The sequence below is a fragment of the Protomyctophum parallelum genome (genome assembly GCF_964188405.1).
Source record: "Protomyctophum parallelum genome assembly, chromosome: 1".
Taxonomy (NCBI): Eukaryota; Metazoa; Chordata; class Actinopteri; order Myctophiformes; family Myctophidae; genus Protomyctophum; species Protomyctophum parallelum.
The window spans coordinates 20,953,796-20,973,948 of NC_139697.1; the positions used below are offsets into that span (position 1 = coordinate 20,953,796).

A 20,153-nucleotide genomic window follows, 5' to 3' on the forward strand; every position below is an offset into this window, starting at 1 on the left:
AAAAAAAAAAAAAAAACATGGGTTATAGCCCATCGTTTTTTTTAATTTTGAAAAAAGAAATGTACCTCGTTTTTCATCATTTTTGAACATGCTATAGTATGCCGTACGGTATGGGCTATAGCCCATGGTCAAAAATGATGAAAAACGAGGATATTTCTTTTTCATCATTTTTGAACATGGGCTATAGCCCATACCGTACGGCATACTATAGCACGCCGTTTTTCATCATTTTTGAGGATTTCAAAAAAATGAAAAAAAAAAAAAAAACATGGGTTATAGCCCATCGTTTTTTGAAATTTTGAAAAAAAAAATAACCTCGTTTTTCATCATTTTTGAACAAGGGCTATAGCCCATACCGTACGGCATACTATAGCACGCCGTTTTTCATCATTTTTGAGGATTTAAAAAAAAAAAGAAAAAAAAAAAACATGGGTTATAGCCCATCGTTTTTTTTTATTTTGAAAAAAAAAAATTAACCTCGTTTTTCATCATTTTTGAACATGGGCTGTAGCCAATACCGTACGGCATACTATAGCACGCAGTTTTTCATCATTTTTGAGGATAAAAAAAAAAAACATGGGTTATAGCCCATCGTTTTTTTTAATTTTGAAAAAAAAAATGTACCTCGTTTTTCATCATTTTTGACCATGGGCTATAGCCCATACCGTACGGCATACTATAGCACGCCGTTTTTCATCATTTTTGAGGATTAAAAAAAAAAAAAAAAAAAAAAAACATGGGTTATAGCCCATCGTTTTTTTAAATTTTGAAAAAAAAAATTAACCTCGTTTTTCATCATTTTTGAACATGGGCTATAGCCCATACCGTACGGCATACTATAGCACGCCGTTTTTCATCATTTTTGAGGATTAAAAAAAAAAAAAAAAAAAAAAACATGGGTTATAGCCCATCGTTTTTTTTTATTTTGAAAAAAGAAATGTACCTCGTTTTTCATCATTTTTGAACATGCTATAGTATGCCGTACGGTATGGGCTATAGCCCATGGTCAAAAATGATGAAAAACGAGGATATTTCTTTTTCATCATTTTTGAACATGGGCTATAGTATGCCGTACGGCATACTATAGCACGCCGTTTTTCATCATTTTTGAGGATTTCAAAAAAAAAAAAAAAAAAAAAAAACATGGGTTATAGCCCATCGTTTTTTGAAATTTTGAAAAAAAAAATAACCTCGTTTTTCATCATTTTTGAACAAGGGCTATAGCCCATACCGTACGGCATACTATAGCACGCCGTTTTTCATCATTTTTGAGGATTAAAAAAAAAAAAAAAAAAAAAAAAAAACATGGGTTATAGCCCATCGTTTTTTTTTATTTTGAAAAAAAAAATTAACCTCGTTTTTCATCATTTTTGAACATGGGCTATAGCCCATACCGTACGGCATACTATAGCACGCCGTTTTTCATCATTTTTGAGGATAAAAAAAAAAAACATGGGTTATAGCCCATCGTTTTTTTTTATTTTGAAAAAAAGAATTACCTCGTTTTTCATAATTTTTGACCATGGGCTATAGCCCATACCGTACGGCATACTATAGCACGCCGTTTTTCATCATTTTTGAGGATTTAAAAAAAAAAACCAAAAAAAAACATGGGTTATAGCCCATCGTTTTTTGAAATTTTGAAAAAAAAAATAACCTCGTTTTTCATCATTTTTGAACAAGGGCTATAGCCCATACCGTACGGCATACTATAGCACGCCGTTTTTCATCATTTTTGAGGATTAAAAAAAAAAAAAAAAAACATGGGTTATAGCCCATCGTTTTTTTAAATTTTGAAAAAAAAAATTAACCTCGTTTTTCATCATTTTTGAACATGGGCTATAGCCCATACCGTACGGCATACTATAGCACGCCGTTTTTCATCATTTTTGAGGATTAAAAAAAAAAACAAAAAAAAAAAACATGGGTTATAGCCCATCGTTTTTTTTTATTTTGAAAAAAGAAATGTACCTCGTTTTTCATCATTTTTGAACATGGGCTATAGCCCATACCGTACGGCATACTATAGCACGCCGTTTTTCATCATTTTTGAGGATTAAAAAAAAAACAAAAAAAAAAAAACATGGGTTATAGCCCATCGTTTTTTTAAATTTTGAAAAAAAAAAATTAACCTCGTTTTTCATCATTTTTGAACATGGGCTATAGCCCATACCGTACGGCATACTATAGCACGCCGTTTTTCATCATTTTTGAGGATTAAAAAAAAAAAAAAAAAAAAAAAACATGGGTTATAGCCCATCGTTTTTTTTTATTTTGAAAAAAGAAATGTACCTCGTTTTTCATCATTTTTGAACATGCTATAGTATGCCGTACGGTATGGGCTATAGCCCATGGTCAAAAATGATGAAAAACGAGGATATTTCTTTTTCATCATTTTTGAACATGGGCTATAGCCCATACCGTACGGCATAGTATAGCACGCCGTTTTTCATCATTTTTGAGGATTTCAAAAAAATGAAAAAAACAAAAAAAACATGGGTTATAGCCCATCGTTTTTTGAAATTTTGAAAAAAAAAATAACCTCGTTTTTCATCATTTTTGAACAAGGGCTATAGCCCATACCGTACGGCATACTATAGCACGCCGTTTTTCATCATTTTTGAGGATTTAAAAAAAAAAAAAAAAAAAAAAAAACATGGGTTATAGCCCATCGTTTTTTTTTATTTTGAAAAAAAAAAATTTACCTCGTTTTTCATCATTTTTGAACATGGGCTATAGCCCATACCGTACGGCATACTATAGCACGCCGTTTTTCATCATTTTTGAGGATAAAAAAAAAAACCATGGGTTATAGCCCATCGTTTTTTTTTATTTTGAAAAAAAAAATTACCTCGTTTTTCATAATTTTTGACCATGGGCTATAGCCCATACCGTACGGCATACTATAGCACGCCGTTTTTCATCATTTTTGAGGATTTAAAAAAAAAAACCAAAAAAAAACATGGGTTATAGCCCATCGTGTTTTTTAATTTTGAAAAAAAAAAATTAACCTCGTTTTTCATCATTTTTGAACATGGGCTATAGCCCATACCGTACGGCATACTATAGCACGCCGTTTTTCATCATTTTTGAGGATTAAAAAAAAAACAAAAAAAACATGGGTTATAGCCCATCGTTTTTTTTAATTTTGAAAAAAGAAATGTACCTCGTTTTTCATCATTTTTGAACATGGGCTATAGCCCATACCGTACGGCATACTATAGCACGCCGTTTTTCATCATTTTTGAGTATTTGAAAAAAAATGAAAAAATGAAAAAAGATTAGTTATAGCCCATCATTTTTTTATTTTTTTTATTGTATAGCAGTGGCTCACAGCCTCAGCCTGATGACCTCAAAAGTCTCATATCTCCCCTGAGCCATAGGCAGTTGCTTTGGCTTAGTGGTTAAGATGTTGGCCTTCAGTGCAGGTGACCTGTGTTCGATTCCTGCGTGTTACACCCTGATGAACGTGATTCTATGTTCAACTCTTGATTCTTTCAACTTTACTATCTGAAGGCTAACATACAAAAGATCGCTTCAACAGTACAAAGAGGCAGATGTTACTGAGTGATGGTGTAGTAGGGGTTATTCAGCACAGAGAGTTCATTTTCAAATCCCACTCTTCCTAAAGTTTAATGCTAGTTATTGAGCTTCATTTACTGCTATTCTAGCAGTGGCTCACAGCCTCAGCCTGATTACCTCAAAACTCTAATTGTCGTAGTGGTTAAGATGTTGGCTTTCCACGTGGGAGACCAGGGTTCGATTCCCGGCTGTTACACTATCATATAAAAGAAGACCTCAACAGCGCTAAGAAACATCTGTTTAATATGATTCTGTGTTATTTAAACTTTACTAACTGAAGGCTAACGAACAAAAGATCAGTTCAAAATTACCAGGAGACTTTGCCTGAGAGTGTCTGACTGATGGTGCAATGGTCTAATCATCAGGCTTTAAGTACAGACATTCCATGTTCAAGTCCTGTTCCTCCTACAGCTCAATGCTGCAGTAATTTGAACTTTTCAAGGCTTGAATAAAAAATAAAAACTCAAAAGCACCAGGAGACATGTGCTGAATGCCCAAAGGTGCCTTGGCGTAATGGTGTGGAGCGCTTGACCCTTTGCCTCTGCTACAGGCAGTTGGCAGGTTCAAGTCCCATGTCATGACATCAAGGTGCTGGAGGACCATCGGGAGACGGTGCTCTCTCCCCCTGTTTCCTGAGATGTAACGGTTGGGGCTTATGTCTGAAAGAACCCTGTCCAGCTAACCTTTTACCATGAAAATGTCCAATTTAACATACTCTTACCACCTCTCAGTGTGCCCTTTTCCAACTGGCCTGGAAGCCAGACATAAAAGAGGGACTTTCCAACCAAGTTTTGGGCCACCAATCAGGGCCCAGTATGCAAATACACAGACTATTCTGTCTGTCAGATGATGGGCCAAATTGCTATTTTATTTTTAAACGTTTGACCTAATTCTTATCTGTAAAATTTTAGGTGGACAGGGTTCTTTCAAACATAACCCCCAACTGCTACTTTTCAGGAAACAGGGGGAGAGAGCTCCGTCTCCCGATGGTCCTCACTAGTACCTTGCATGGGACTTGAACCTGCCAGAGGCAGGAGGTAGCAGAGGCAACCGATCAAGCACACCACACCATTGAGCTAAGGCACCTTGGGGCAATCAGCACATGTCTCCTGGTGCTTATGAGTTTTTCTTTTTTATTCTAGCCTTGAAAAGTTCAAATTACTGCAGCATTGGTTGAGTATTAGTTTTGAACCAGTAACCTTTGGATTATGAACCTCAGATTTATCTTTTGAGCCACATTGGCATGTAAGGTACAATCGGGAACTTATATTTAACCAGCCGTTTAGAATTTAGATGGACAGTGAAAATGTTCTTCAGGAGAATTGAACCCGGAATGTTCTGCTTATAAACCCCAGGTTTATCTACGGTGCCACACTGGCATGTGAGGTACAATCGGGAACTTATATTTAACCATCCGTTTAGAATTTAGATGGACAGTGAAAATGTTCTGTTTATAAACGTCTAAAACAAGTCTAAAAATAGACGTGTTTTAGACGTCTATTTTTAGACGTTTTTTATCCCATTTTTAGACGCACGTCTAATAGCCGGCTATTGCTCAGTGGGATGGTAAAAAAATTATGAAAAACGAGGATTAAAGAAAAAATCAAAAAATCAAAAAAACAATGGGCTATAATCCATCGTTTTTTTCTTTCTTTTTCATTTCTTTCAAATCCTCAAAAATGATGAAAAACGGCATGCTATAGTATGCCGTACGGTATGGGCTATAGCCCATGGTCAAAAATGATGAAAAACGAGGATATTTCTTTTTCATCATTTTTGAACATGGGCTATAGCCCATACCGTACGGCATACTATAGCACGCCGTTTTTCATCATTTTTGAGGATTAAAAAAAAAAAAAAACAAAAAAAACATGGGTTATAGCCCATCGTTTTTTGAAAATTTGAAAAAAAAAATTACCTCGTTTTTCATCATTTTTGAACAAGGGCTATAGCCCATACCGTACGGCATACTATAGCATGCCGTTTTTCATCATTTTTGAGGATTAAAAAAAAAAGAAAAAAAAAAAAACATGGGTTATAGCCCATCGTTTTTTTAAATTTTGAAAAAAAAAAATTAACCTCGTTTTTCATCATTTTTGAACATGGGCTATAGCCCATACCGTACGGCATACTATAGCACGCCGTTTTTCATCATTTTTGAGGATTAAAAAAAAAAAAAAAAAAAAAAACATGGGTTATAGCCCATCGTTTTTTTAAATTAAAAAATAAAAATTAACCTCGTTTTTCATCATTTTTGAACATGGGCTATAGCCCATACCGTACGGCATACTATAGCACGCCGTTTTTCATCATTTTTGAGGATTAAAAAAAAAAAAAAAAAACATGGGTTATAGCCCATCGTTTTTTTAAATTAAAAAAAAAAAATTAACCTCGTTTTTCATCATTTTTGAACATGGGCTATAGCCCATACCGTACGGCATACTATAGCACGCCGTTTTTCATCATTTTTGAGGATTAAAAAAAAAAAAAAAAAAAAAAACATGGGTTATAGCCCATCGTTTTTTTTAATTTTGAAAAAAAAAAAGTACCTCGTTTTTCATCATTTTTTAACATGGGCTATAGCCCATACCGTACGGCATACTATAGCACGCCGTTTTTCATCATTTTTGAGTATTTGAAAAAAAATGAAAAAATGAAAAAAGATGAGTTATAGCCCATCATTTTTTTATTTATTTTATTGTATAGCAGTGGCTCACAGCCTCAGCCTGATGACCTCAAAAGTCTCATATCTCCCCTGAGCCATAGGCAGTTGCTTTGGCTTAGTGGTTAAGATGTTGGCCTTCAGTGCAGGTGACCTGTGTTCGATTCCTGCGTGTTACACTCTGATGAACGTGATTCTATGTTCAACTCTTGATTCTTTCAACTTTACTATCTGAAGGCTAACATACAAAAGATCGCTTCAACAGTACAAAGAGGCAGATGTTACTGAGTGATGGTGTAGTAGGGGTTATTCCGCACAGAGAGTTCATTTTCAAATCCCACTCTTCCTAAAGTTTAATGCTAGTTATTGAGCTTCATTTACTGCTATTCTAGCAGTGGCTCACAGCCTCAGCCTGATTACCTCAAAACTCTAATTGTCGTAGTGGTTAAGATGTTGGCTTTCCACGTGGGAGACCAGGGTTCGATTCCCGGCTGTTACACTATCATATAAAAGAAGACCTCAACAGCGCTAAGAAACATCTGTTTAATATGATTCTGTGTTATTTAAACTTTACTAACTGAAGGCTAACGAACAAAAGATCACTTCAAAATTACCAGGAGACTTTGCCTGAGAGTGTCTGACTGATGGTGCAATGGTCTAATCATCAGTCTTTCAGTACAGACATTCCATGTTCAAGTCCTGTTCCTCCTACAGCTCAATGCTGCAGTAATTTGAACTTTTCAAGGCTTGAATAAGAAATAAAAACTCAAAAGCACCAGGAGACATGTGCTGAATGCCCAAAGGTGCCTTGGCGTAATGGTGTGGAGCGCTTGACCCGTTGCCTCTGCTACAGGCAGTTGGCAGGTTCAAGTCCCAAGTCATGACATCAAGGTGCTGGAGGACCATCGGGAGACGGTGCTCTCTCCCCTTGTTTCCTGAGATGTAACGGTTGGGGCTTATGTCTGAAAGAACCCTGTCCAGCTAACCTTTTACCATGAAAATGTCCAATTTAACATACTCTTACCACCTCTCAGTGTGCCCTTTTCCAACTGGCCTGGAAGCCAGACATAAAAGAGGGACTTTCCAACCAAGTTTTGGGCCACCAATCAGGGCCCAGTATGCAAATACACAGACTATTCTGTCTGTCAGATGATGGGCCAAATTGCTATTTTATTTTTAAACATTTGACCTAATTCTTATCTGTAAAATTTTAGGTGGACAGGGTTCTTTCAAACATAACCCCCAACTGCTACTTTTCAGGAAACAGGGGGAGAGAGCTCCGTCTCCCGATGGTCCTCACTAGTACCTTGCATGGGACTTGAACCTGCCAGAGGCAGGAGGTAGCAGAGGCAACCGATCAAGCACACCACACCATTGAGCTAAGGCACCTTGGGGCAATCAGCACATGTCTCCTGGTGCTTATGAGTTTTTCTTTTTTATTCTAGCCTTGAAAAGTTCAAATTACTGCAGCATTGGTTGAGTATTAGTTTTGAACCAGTAACCTTTGGATTATGAACCTCAGATTTATCTTTTGAGCCACATTGGCATGTAAGGTACAATCGGGAACTTATATTTAACCAGCCGTTTAGAATTTAGATGGACAGTGAAAATGTTCTTCAGGAGAATTGAACCCGGAATGTTCTGCTTATAAACCCCAGGTTTATCTACGATGCCACACTGGCATGTGAGGTACAATCGGGAACTTATATTTAACCATCCGTTTAGAATTTAGATGGACAGTGAAAATGTTCTGTTTATAAACGTCTAAAACAAGTCTAAAAATAGACGTGTTTTAGACGTCTATTTTTAGACGTTTTTTATCCTATTTTTAGACGCACGTCTAATAGCCGGCTATTGCTCAGTGGGATGGTAAAAAAATGATGAAAAACGAGGATTAAAGAAAAAATCAAAAAATCAAAAAAACAATGGGCTATAATCCATCGTTTTTTTTTTCTTTTTCATTTCTTTCAAATCCTCAAAAATGATGAAAAACGGCATGCTATAGTATGCCGTACGGTATGGGCTATAGCCCATGGTCAAAAATGATGAAAAACGAGGATATTTCTTTTTCATCATTTTTGAACATGGGCTATAGCCCATACCGTACGGCATACTATAGCACGCCGTTTTTCAACATTTTTGAGGATTTTAAAAAAATGAAAAAAATAAAAAAACATGGGTTATAGCCCATCATTTTTTGAAATTTTGAAAAATAAAAATTACCTCGTTTTTCATCATTTTTGAACATGGGCTATATAGCCCATACCGTACAGCATACTATAGCACGCCGTTTTTCATCATTTTTGAGGATTTGAAAAAAATGAAAAAAAAACAAAAAAACATGGGTTATAGCCCATCGTTTTTTGAAAATTTGAAAAAAGAAATAACCTCGTTTTTCATCATTTTTGAACAAGGGCTATAGCCCATACCGTACGGCATACTATAGCACGCCGTTTTTCATCATTTTTGAGGATTTAAAAAAAATGAAAAAAAACATGGGTTATAGCCCATCGTTTTTTGAAATTTTGAAAAAAGAAATAACCTCGTTTTTCATCATTTTTGAACAAGGGCTATAGCCCATACCGTACGGCATACTATAGCACGCCGTTTTTCATCATTTTTGAGGATTAAAAAAAAAAAAAAAAAAAAAAACATGGGTTATAGCCCATCGTTTTTTTAAATTTTGAAAAAAAAAAATTAACCTCGTTTTTCATCATTTTTGAACATGGGCTATAGCCCATACTGTACGGCATACTATAGCACGCCGTTTTTCATCATTTTTGAGGATTAAAAAAAAAAAAAAAACATTTGAAAAAAATGAAAAAAAAAAAAAAACATGGGTTATAGCCCATCGTTTTTTGAAAATTTGAAGTTTTTCATCATGTTGGAGTATGTGCTATAGCCCATATCGGTGTATGAGCTATAGCGGTGTATGATAATGGGTGTTGCGGAGGATGAGAAATGTTTCTCATCCTCCTCTCATCCTCTTTTGCTAACAACAGAGAAGCCTACATACTTACACCTAGCAACCCCATTCTAGCCTACTTAGGTTCATCTTACGGTGGACATGTTTGAATTTTTGAAATGTTTCATAGTTTTAGAAATATAGTGCTTTCAAATTTACAATGGGGCTCAATGGCAGACATTGGCACGTCAAAAATCACTTTCACCTAGAAACTCCATTCACACTTTTTATTATTCCGCTTACTGTGGAGACACATGCTGGAACGTTTTTACTTTGAAATGTTTTATAGTTTCTGAGTTATTTAACTTAAACGCCCAATGCATTCTCTATGGCAATAGCACAAACTTTGGCATACTACTAGTCCTACATACTTACACCTAGCAACTCCATTCTAGCCTACTTAGGTTCATCTTACGGTGGACATGTTTGCCTGAAAAGGAATCTTTGAAATGTTTCATAGTTTTAGAAATATAGTGCTTTCAAATTTGAGAATTTTAACATGGGGCTCAATGGCAGACATTGGCACGTCAAAAAAGTACTTTCACCTAGAAACTCCATTCACACTCGTCTTACCGTACCTTCTCTAGGGTGTTGGCAATTTGAACCAGCACCGTCCTACTAGGAGTGTGTTGCTTTTGAATTGGCACACTTCTACTAGGTATTCTACGGATATCATTGAATTTATCTGTTGGGCCACTTAACAGCACATACTGCTACCTACTCTAGGTGTTGGTGATTTGAAGCAACACCACCCTACTAGGTATTCTACGGATATCATCTGATTTATACGCTGGGCGACTTAACGGCACACACTGCTCATTTCATCTGCCGAAACCCAGGTTTGAACCAGGGACCTTCAGAGCCTTCAGTCTGACGCTCTACCAACTGAGCTATTTCAGCTGGTAAGTCTTACATCCAGAATGTATTTTTCAATTGATTGGTAGTTCTTAAACAAAGTCATAAAGTAATTCCCCCAGTTAGATCAGCCTGGGAGTCAAACTGTTTTCTGTAGCTGATTTCAACTGCCGAAACCCAGGGTTGAACCAGGAACCTTTAGATATTGAGTCTAACACGCTACCAACTGAGCTATTTCGGCTTTTAAGTGTCACATCCACAATGTATATTTCTATTTATTGTTAGTTCTTAAACAAATAAAGTCATACAGAATTTCCCCCAGTGAGATCAGCCTGGGAGTCATACGGTTTTCTGCACCTCACTGTCAAACCCAGGATTGAACAAGGGACCTTTAGATCTTCAGTCTAACGTTCTCCCAACTGAGCTATTTCAGCTTGCAAGTGTCACATCCAGAATTTATTTTTACATTGACTGTTACTTGTTACTTCTTAAATAAATAAACAAACTCATATAGTTTTTCACCCAGTGAGATCAGCCTGGGAGTAATACGGTTTTCTTTACCTCGTTTCACCTGCTGAAACCTGGGATTGAACCAGGGACCTTCAGATCTTCCGTCTAAAGCTCTCCCAACTGGGCTACTTCAGCTTGCAAGTGTCACATCCAGAATACATTTTTACATTGACTCTTACTTGTTACTTATTAAACAAATAAACTCGTACAGAATTTCCCCCAGTGAGATCAGTCTGGGAGTCATACGGTTTTCTGCACCTCAATTCAACTGCCGAAACCCAGGATTAAAACAGGGACTTTTAGATCTCCTGTCTAACGCTCTTCCAACTGTGCTATTTCGGCTTCTCAGTGTCACATCCAGAATGTATTTTTCAATTTATTGTTAGTTCTAAAAACAAATAAAGTCAGAGTTTTTCACCGAATGAGATCAGCCTGAGAGTCATAAGGTTTTCTGTACCTCAATTCAACTGCAGAAAACGAGGATTGAACTAGGAACCTTTAGATCTTCAGTTTAACACTCTACCAACTGAGCTATTTCGGCTTGTAAGTGTTACATCCAGAATGTATTTTTCAATTGATTGTTAGTTCTTAAACAAATAAAGTCATACAGTAATTCCCCCAGTGAGATCAGCCTGGGAGTCATAGGGTTTGCTGTAGCTCATTTCAACTGCCGAAAGCCAGGTTTGAACCAGGGACCTTTAGATCTTCAGTCGAAAGCTCTACCAACTGAGCTATTTCGGCTTGTAAGTGTTACATCCAGAATGTATTTTTCAATTGATTGTTTTTTTTTTTTTTTTTTTTTTGCGGCTTACGCCTTTTATTGATTTTTGAAGGGACAGACAGTAGGCTGACAGGAAACGGGAGAGAGATGGGGGGATGACATGCAGTAAAGGCCGTGTCGGGTCCGGGAGTCGAACCCGCGGCACACTGCGACTGGATTACCAGTCCGGTGCCCAGACCGTTACGCTACGGCCTGGGCCAATTGATTGTTAAGTTCTTAAACAAAGTCATACAGTAATTCCCCCAGTTAGATCAGCCTGGGAGTCAAACGGTTTTCTGTACCTCATTTGACCTGCCGAAACCCTGGTTGAACCAGGGACTTTATAGATCTCCTGTCTAACGCTCTTCCAACTGAGCTACTTCAGCTTGCAAGTGTCTCATCCAGAAAGTATTTTGCAATTCATTGTTAGTTCGTAAACAAATAAACTAACAACAGGGGGTCCACATGGAGGGTCCTCAGAGTCACTGCAGGGGTGCAGCGAAATCTTTCAGATATAGCATTTTTCTTTTTACATTAGCATCCCTATTCTGAGGGACAATCTTTGTTTTGTTTTGTTTTTAGCTGAAGAGACCCCTTTTACAGGGAAAACGATCTACAGTATAGCAATAATTACTATGAGAATACACTACCACAAAGGAGGCCCTGAGCCTCCCCTGACACCACCTCCATCTCCACCACCACCAGCAGCACAGCACCACCTCTCAGCTAAGAACAATACTACACACTTTGGTGACTGGATAAACTCGGGCAGATCGCCTGCCCTTATAGTGTCTGCCCTATCAAACAAATGGACCTTTACGGAATTATTTGGTTCCATTTGTATTCCATTGTGTCAAAGTTATGGCTGCTCACTGTCTATTGCAATGATTATTAGAATACAAACCTGTTAGCCTTAATAATACTATGGTTACTAACTTAATACTATCAACATCTATCTATTCTATAGACCCTCTACTTTTTCTTGTCAAGGACCCCCAAATTGACACTTTATTAGCCCACGGAACCTAACCCTGACCCTAAACCTAACCCCCATAAGAGAAGATTGTTACGGCTCTAGTTGTTGCTCTAGCAGTGATTCTCAACCCGTTTAATTTCAAGGCCCCCCCCCCCCAGTTTGACATGAATTAGTCTACGGACCCCCATTGAATGCCATTTCTATCTCTGGGTGGCCAAATTTATATTGTAAAATCAATGTTAATTTTACTCTGAAAGTGTACAAATGGAACCAAAAAGACCCAAACGGGTCCATTTGGTTCCATTTGTACACTCTCGGAGTTACAGACCTGAACCATTTGGTTCCAAACTATCATGTATAGCTCGGGACCCCCTGGAACTCCCCCAAGGACCTCTGGGGGTACCCGGACCCCACTTTGGGAACCACTACTCTACAAGACTATTCTTTTACTGCTTTCTTTGCCAAAAATATCCACATTCACATTGTAATACATTGTGAGCTTGTATAGATCGGGTATTCTTTTGGCTAATGTTCCCTCAGAATAAGGCTAGGGTTCAAGTTATTAAGCGAAAGATTCTCTTAAGAGTTTGATAACACAAGTGAATGATAGATTAAATGGACCCTAACCTTAATGATTTGAATAGTTTGAATATCACTGCACTATTGTGAATTATAATAATCTATCCAAATGTTATCCTTGACATAGGCCTACTGGTAAGTTACTCACCTTAGGTAATAATATTGAAGATGCTGCACAGGTTATCCAGCAACAGGTGGATGCTTTCCTCCACATTTTAATAATCACTTTGAAGCTCTTCCAAGCATCGATGTAGTGCTTGATTGATTTGAGCTCACTCTTTGTGGGCACTTTGCATAATGCTACATGCGTGCCTGTCACTTGTGGAGCAATAGAAAGCTCCTGTTGTAAAGGGATTCTGTATTGTGTATTGTATATTTTAATGTATTGTACCTTTTTTAAGTTTTTGATTCATGGGTTTTTTATTATTGTCTGGACCCAATGTTTTATACATTTGTGTCAATAAAGTAACTAACTAACTAGTGCAAACTACAAACACCTGCTAACGCAATGGTAAATAGTGGGGGCTAATGTTGTTGCTAACAGTATAAGTCAAAGGCATTTCTCAAAACAGTAAAAAAACAAACAAAAAAAAACAATGGTCAATTATATTAACTAGTCCTTACCCGTTGTGAGATATTTGTGGCCGTGTGGGGTACTGCGCCCGGGTGCGTTTGTAATTGACTAATACATTAATTCATAATCATTAATGTGTCAAATCGAAAACGTTACGCCCTCCATATTCATATGGTCAATGCCTGTGTGAAAAGTGAGAGTGATTGGTGCAGGCAGTAAGGAGCTACGGCAGTGTTTCTGACAGACAGACACACACACAGGCAGACAGACATTGTTAGAATTATAGTATGATGATGATGATAATACATCCAAAACTGTGGAAATGAAGAAAATTAAGTTGAAGATTCACTATAAATCTTAAAACAGGTCGGAGTATTTCATCCAGCTGTACACCTAGGACATGTAGTAAGTGAGAAATACCAAAAATATCTAAAAACAGAAGGTATTTCTTGTCTCCCAAAAATAATTAAAATAAGAGTTGCAAAAGGGGTGAATTAAGTGCAGTAACAACAATGCAGTAATCCTGGTCACTAAACTGCCTCCCCCTGGCCAGCCGGGGCGCCTGATGGAGGGGAAAGGAACAGGTTGGAATAACGTGTTCCTTCCACGCGCTATACGTCCAACCCATAGAGTATTAAAAGGATAGAGACTAAACTGGCGCGAAGCTCCGCCCCCTCCGCTATTCATGTCAGTGGAAGTTGCTCAGTGGCGTTTTGAAGCACCCGGAAGGCTGCCGGAAGTACCGTCTATTTCCGCATTTTTTCGCTGATTCAGCATTTGGACACCAAATTTTGGTGTCCAAATGCGGAAGTGCAGCTGGGCTTTAACATTGAGCGCTCGGTTGCACGGGGTTTCCTCGTCAAGAATCCACGGGTCCGCCTGCAGTCCTTCCTCTTACCACTAGGGCCCAGCGCTTCAACATTGGAGTGCCTAGCTGGCCCCTTGGTCCAACCAGGGAAACTCCCCCCTGTCAGGTGTAAAGGAGCAACTTGGACACTCAGGCATGAAGGAAGCATGAGTTCAAGTCTGTTGCTCTCCTCATGTCCCCCATATATGGGGACTAGGTTGGCGGGAGGGTGTGTAGAGTCCAGGATCACATTAGATGATTGACACAGGGGTGAAAAATGGGTTACAAAATCGTGGGATAAAATAAATATTTAAAAAAAGAGTTGATTATACTTCACCTCTCCGGCGTCGTAGACCCACACGCGTCCCTCCGAGTCGCCCACGGCCACCTCCCTCCCGCCGGACGACCAGCGCACTCTGTTGAGCGCTGACGCTCCCTCCACGGTGACGCTGGCTGTCGGGACCTGGCAAACATGATACAGGACAGAGAGATATATACCACAGTCATAATTAATATAGTCGTTATGGAGCAATCATTCTGTAAGTGAGCCAATGTAATCGGGCCATAAATCCTATTCATAATTCAACTGTATTCTATAGAACTGCACTGTAAATACTCTCGTAGTGCCCCCCCCATAGTGTCGGGAGGAAACCACTTAACTCCATTTGTGAGGGTCCCCCCCCCCCACTTGTCTGATAAAGCAGCTAACTCCACCACCTCTCCCCCTCTCATGCAAGTAAAGTGACAACATGAAGTCACGACACCGACTTTGATGAGGCAGAATTGCTTTGTGTTAAAAGATATTAGGTTTTCTTAATTTCCTGTTTAATCAGCTGCAGAGGGAGCTAAATAAACGTTTAAATAAAGGACTTTTGAGACCTATTTAATTCACAAAAGCCATTACTGCATCAAAAGAAACCAACAATCTATACTGTAAAAACTAGTGAAGCATTGGTCAAATTGTCAAATAATTTAAGAAAGATGGGGAAAAAAGTGAAAATAGCCGATCTACAAGCTCACAGCGCCTCGCATTGCGAGGCGTTGTGAGCTTGTAGATCCCCCCCCCCCCCAAAAAACCCCCCCAAATGTAATACCTCAACTGAACTCCTATACAATTCCAAGTGCTTCTCAGGGTGAGGGTCCCCAGTTCAATTGTGATTATTTTGGGGGTATACCCCAAAGGTCGAGGACCACTGGTATTACCCCAGCAACCACTCACTGCGGTTATCCCAGCCAGTCACCCATGGCAACATGCAACAAACAATCCAATCATTATGCGACGGTCATTATAATGGTGATGATCCGGGCACGCTCTTTTGCCAGCAGCCACACACACACACACACACACACACACACACACACACACACACACACACACAGCCAGTGCACCTTCTTTTAATGGCTGGTGCGCCTGAAGCGCCGCCATCGTAAATATGGTTTCCCTGTCATGTCGAGGTTGACACATGTCATGAGGCTTGTCAGCAGTGGAGACAGAGAGGCCATTGGCATCACGTCTCCTTAATGCACAGCTTCAGAGCTATGACCACACATGGCTGACTGTCATTAGTCTGCTGGCTTCCACCGCTCCGCCCGACTCCAGCAGAACTGAGCAAACTGAATGAGCTCTCTCCGTGTGTGTGTGTGTGTGTGTGTGTGTGTGTGTGTGTGTGTGTGTGTGTGTGTGTGTGTGTGTGCGTGTGAAATGAGAACCAGGCGTACTGCAGTGCCATTATGCGTGTGTGTGCGTGTGTGCGCATGCATGCGTGCGTGTTAATACGACGGTAACAATGGGAGGCTGTTGCAATTAAATTGACTGTGCGTGTGTCTCTGTCTCTGTCTATAAGCGAATGTTTTTTTATGAAGCACATTGTTAGCCGAGTTAGGCCGTCAATAATATAACTCATCCAAGGCCTGTTGTTGTTGTTGTTGTTGTGGGAAGCATGCTAATAAACGTATCATCTACGCTCCTACTGTGCTGTGTGTGGACTGAAAACAGCCATTAGCACAATGTATGCAGTGGTGGGAAAAGTACTCAAATGTGTTACTTAAGTAAAAGTATCGATACTGCAATGTAGACGTATATAGGCCTCACTCACACCTTTACAACAGACTGATGTATGCTTGTTGTATGAGATGTGTTGTATGTGTTGTAACATTTGTGTGGTATGAGGGGGGGGGGGGGGGGGGGGGGTGGGTGGGGGGCTTTTAGATCGACTATTTTCAAATGGCCGAAATGCATAGGGCGGAAGTGGTTAATGTATGTTTCGTAATAATAATCCAAATCTACAAAGTAACTCAAACTAAAGTTTTCACGTTAACGTAGTGGAGTACAAGTACAATATTTATTATGTATTTATCATATTAGCACAAAATCCACAATGACAGTCCTTCTATAGTTCTAATAAAAGCAGTCACATACTGTATTTTTGCTTTTGAATAATCGAAAGGCAACAGACTGGACTAGAGTGACATACATTTCTCACATGGCATAAGTGTTAAGATCGGATCGGGAAAAATCGTTATCTCAAAATCAAATGGTCAGAATCGGATCTGGAGCCAAAAGAAAACGTGATCGGGACATATCCCCACTAAACATGTTAGGAATATGGACATATCCCCACTAAACATGTTAGGAATATGGACATATCCCCACTAAACATGTTAGGAATATGGACATATCCCCACTAAACATGTTAGGAATATGGACATATCCCCACTAAACATGTTAGGAATATGGACATATCCCCACTAAACATGTTAGGAATATGGACATATCCCCACTAAACATGTTAGGAATTTAGTTTGGTGGGACGGCAGAGTGCGGTTACAACATTAGCACAGGTTCAAAACAGGACAAGACAAAACAACATTGCGCAATGATGAATAATGAATGCATATAAAGTGCAGAGAGTTCAAGTGTTCAGGTCAGTTCAGAGCACAAGTCAAGAGTCCATTATGCCTCTGAGTGGGGGGGGGGGGGGGGAGGGGGGGGGACACCAGCAGCATAGAGCACCGAAGTCTGACGTCACTTTCAGTAGAGGGCGTCAGTCCCCAGGTTCATGTATTTTTTTAGGAGGATTTTTAGATCGCTTCATATAAGAACTGTGTTTGAAAAATAAACATGTCATCCCGGCCGCTTCACTCATATGGATATGAAGAATCAACTGACTGAGAGAAAACGCTAATGTTACTGCTACTGAAATAGTTACATTTTCGCTAGAAGCAGACTGTATCATATATGAGTGACTGACTGTTGCAAACGATACAGAGACACCTCCCTGACAATAACGCAGAGACAGCTTGTTTATTTTTGGACCACAACGCTTATAGTAGACGATATTAAGATCACCCCATGTTATTCTCCATAGAGAAATTACTTCCGCGAACCAGGGGAATCGAAGGGATGAGCGAGTTACGTCAGGACTTCGGTGCTCTATTGAGGAGCCGGATAGCCGTGGGGAAAAAGCTTTTTGATTGTCGGATTGGCCGTAGATGCAAAGGGGGGGGGGGGGGGGGGGGGATCACGGCACTAGGAAAGACAGTAAACAGCGAAGAGATTAGCTGGAGCATCAAATATAACGAGACTGACAGCAGAACACTCGCAGTGCCACCAAGGGGTGAGTCAGAGAAACCTTTCCGGGCACTACACAGACAGACAGAAAATATTATCCTAAAGCTAAAGTCTTGCTGGTCCAAGGGATGAGCCACAAGGGATATAAGATATGAATACATATCAATTCCATCACAGCTGTAGAACTGTGGTTTTTAAACCCTTTTCATATCAAAGGCCCATACATTATTTATTCTGAATTTGAGCCACGGAACCACCGCTTGATGACATTTTAGCCTCTCATACCCAGCCAAGACTTTATTGGAATGTTTTGTTCGTGTTTGTCGTGGGATAAGATTTTGTCCACAATGAGAGGGAAACGTTGATCAAAATAACAATTATTCTCTACTCTAATTGTGTAGACTTCTTGTAAATTAAGTAAGTAATGCAGATGTTTAACAGTAATTTAACTCAACATGAAAGCAAATGGACCATTTTGCTTTCATGTTACGCTCTCAAGAGTTAAAGATCTATAAGGGTTCATTTGGTTAACAACTCTTATAGCTGCACGGGGACAACCTGGAACTCCCTCATGGACCACTGGTGGTCCCCGGACCACCGGTTGAGAACCCACTGCATTCATATAGACATTATTATAGGACGGGGTCACCGGGGGGAGAAGAACAAAGCAGCAAATGAGATGAGAGGAAGGGAGAATAAGTTGGAGAGGGTCTTTAAGGTGCCATTATATTAAGGTTGAAGGGGCCAGCATGGACACCCACCGTAACCATGGAAACAAAGAGAGAGAGAGGAAGAGTGGAGGATTATTTCATCCCTATATGTTACCCGGGCGATCGAACACAGACAAACACGTGCGCACACACACACACACACACACACACACACACACACACACACACAAACGCTTACATTCTGTATATGTATATAGCCGTGTAGGCTTCGTCAGGTGCTTTGCATGTGCGTTGCATGTATACATATATTATTATATATGTATATATTATTATAGTGCCCCCCTGTGGAGAAGAATCACCAGCCGCCACTGTTCAAGATGGGCATATCCAGTAACCATGAGCCACTGTTCAAGATGGGCATATCCATTAACCATGAGCGTATAGTAGAATAACCACTGTTCAAGATGGGCATATCCATTAACCATGATCTCTGAGGTCATCACCACCCCTTCATTATCGGTGCAACATGCCTAACTAAGATCAGAGGAGGTTTCCCAGACACGGGATGGCAGCCCAGGCTATAGGATAAAGAAGCACCATGTGCATGGGGGGGGGGGGGGGGGGGGGGGGGGCTCATAGCTCATAGCGCGGCACCGAGTGCTGCGCTATGAGCTTGTAGATCTGCTATTTTTCAACAGCTAAAGTATAGCATAATGCTTGAAACACCAAAAGGGGTTCCCGTCCTGACTAGCCAAGCCACCACCAGGCCATCCCAAAACATGGTATGGATTCTATACTTTAGGTATGCTCTTTTCAAGAAGAATACAAAATAATCCTTGCATCTCTTTTAAAGATGGGGTGCCGTGAATTTTCTAAAACATGATCATCAGGTATTATGATTATATAAGTGTACAGTATTTGTTAAAATGTCATTGTTATGTGTGGACACGCCCACCAGTTCATTAAGTATGCCTGCTTTGCCTGGTGGGTGGTGATGGGTGGTGATCCACCTGAACTGAAGCCGCACCCACAGCTGTAGTTGTATGATATAAAGGGGGAGGGGTTGGGGAAAAGGGGATGATATTGTTTTTAACTGTTTTTTTCCATTGCCACGTTTGACTGTCAAAGGTTTCAGCCTCCAGGAAGAAACCCTAAATACGAAAGAGAAGACATCACTGCACTACAACGACCACAACAAGGAGTCTAGCCTTGATAATGAAGTACTGTCACCTCATAGAGACATGAAACGCTTCAGAGCACTCCATCTTTAATAGGTGTGCTCTTTTCAAGTGGAATAAAAAGAAGCCTTGCGTCTCTTTTAAGTCACTGTTCTATGAACTTGAACTCGAAGAGAATGTAAAAAAAATAAAATATGTCGACTCATTGGCGTGTCAGCCTTATAGAGATGTGCTGTGCAACTACTAAAAAAAACACACATTGTCACTTTCACTTTAAAGTTTCCCAACCTTTCCAAACGTGTTGGGAAACCTGTCCCGCTTGGACCGAAATCAAAAACTATTTTTTTTTTGTTTTCAACTTTATTTTTATCTCCAGCTCTGGGACTGTGTGGACTGAGGGTTTGGGGCTCTCTGGGTTCGTTC

At 39.6% G+C, this 20,153-nt stretch overlaps 1 protein-coding gene across 1 annotated transcript in view; it reads right to left on the minus strand.

Moving 5' to 3' along the window:
* dync1i1a (dynein cytoplasmic 1 intermediate chain 1a) overlaps positions 1 to 20,153 on the minus strand; it is a 139,600-nt gene that overhangs the window by 10,556 nt on the left and 108,891 nt on the right. The window contains exon 16 of the mRNA XM_083773190.1: positions 14,648 to 14,773. Within this exon, the coding sequence (XP_083629316.1) occupies positions 14,648 to 14,773 (126 nt within the window). The remainder of the gene's footprint in view (positions 1 to 14,647; positions 14,774 to 20,153) is intronic.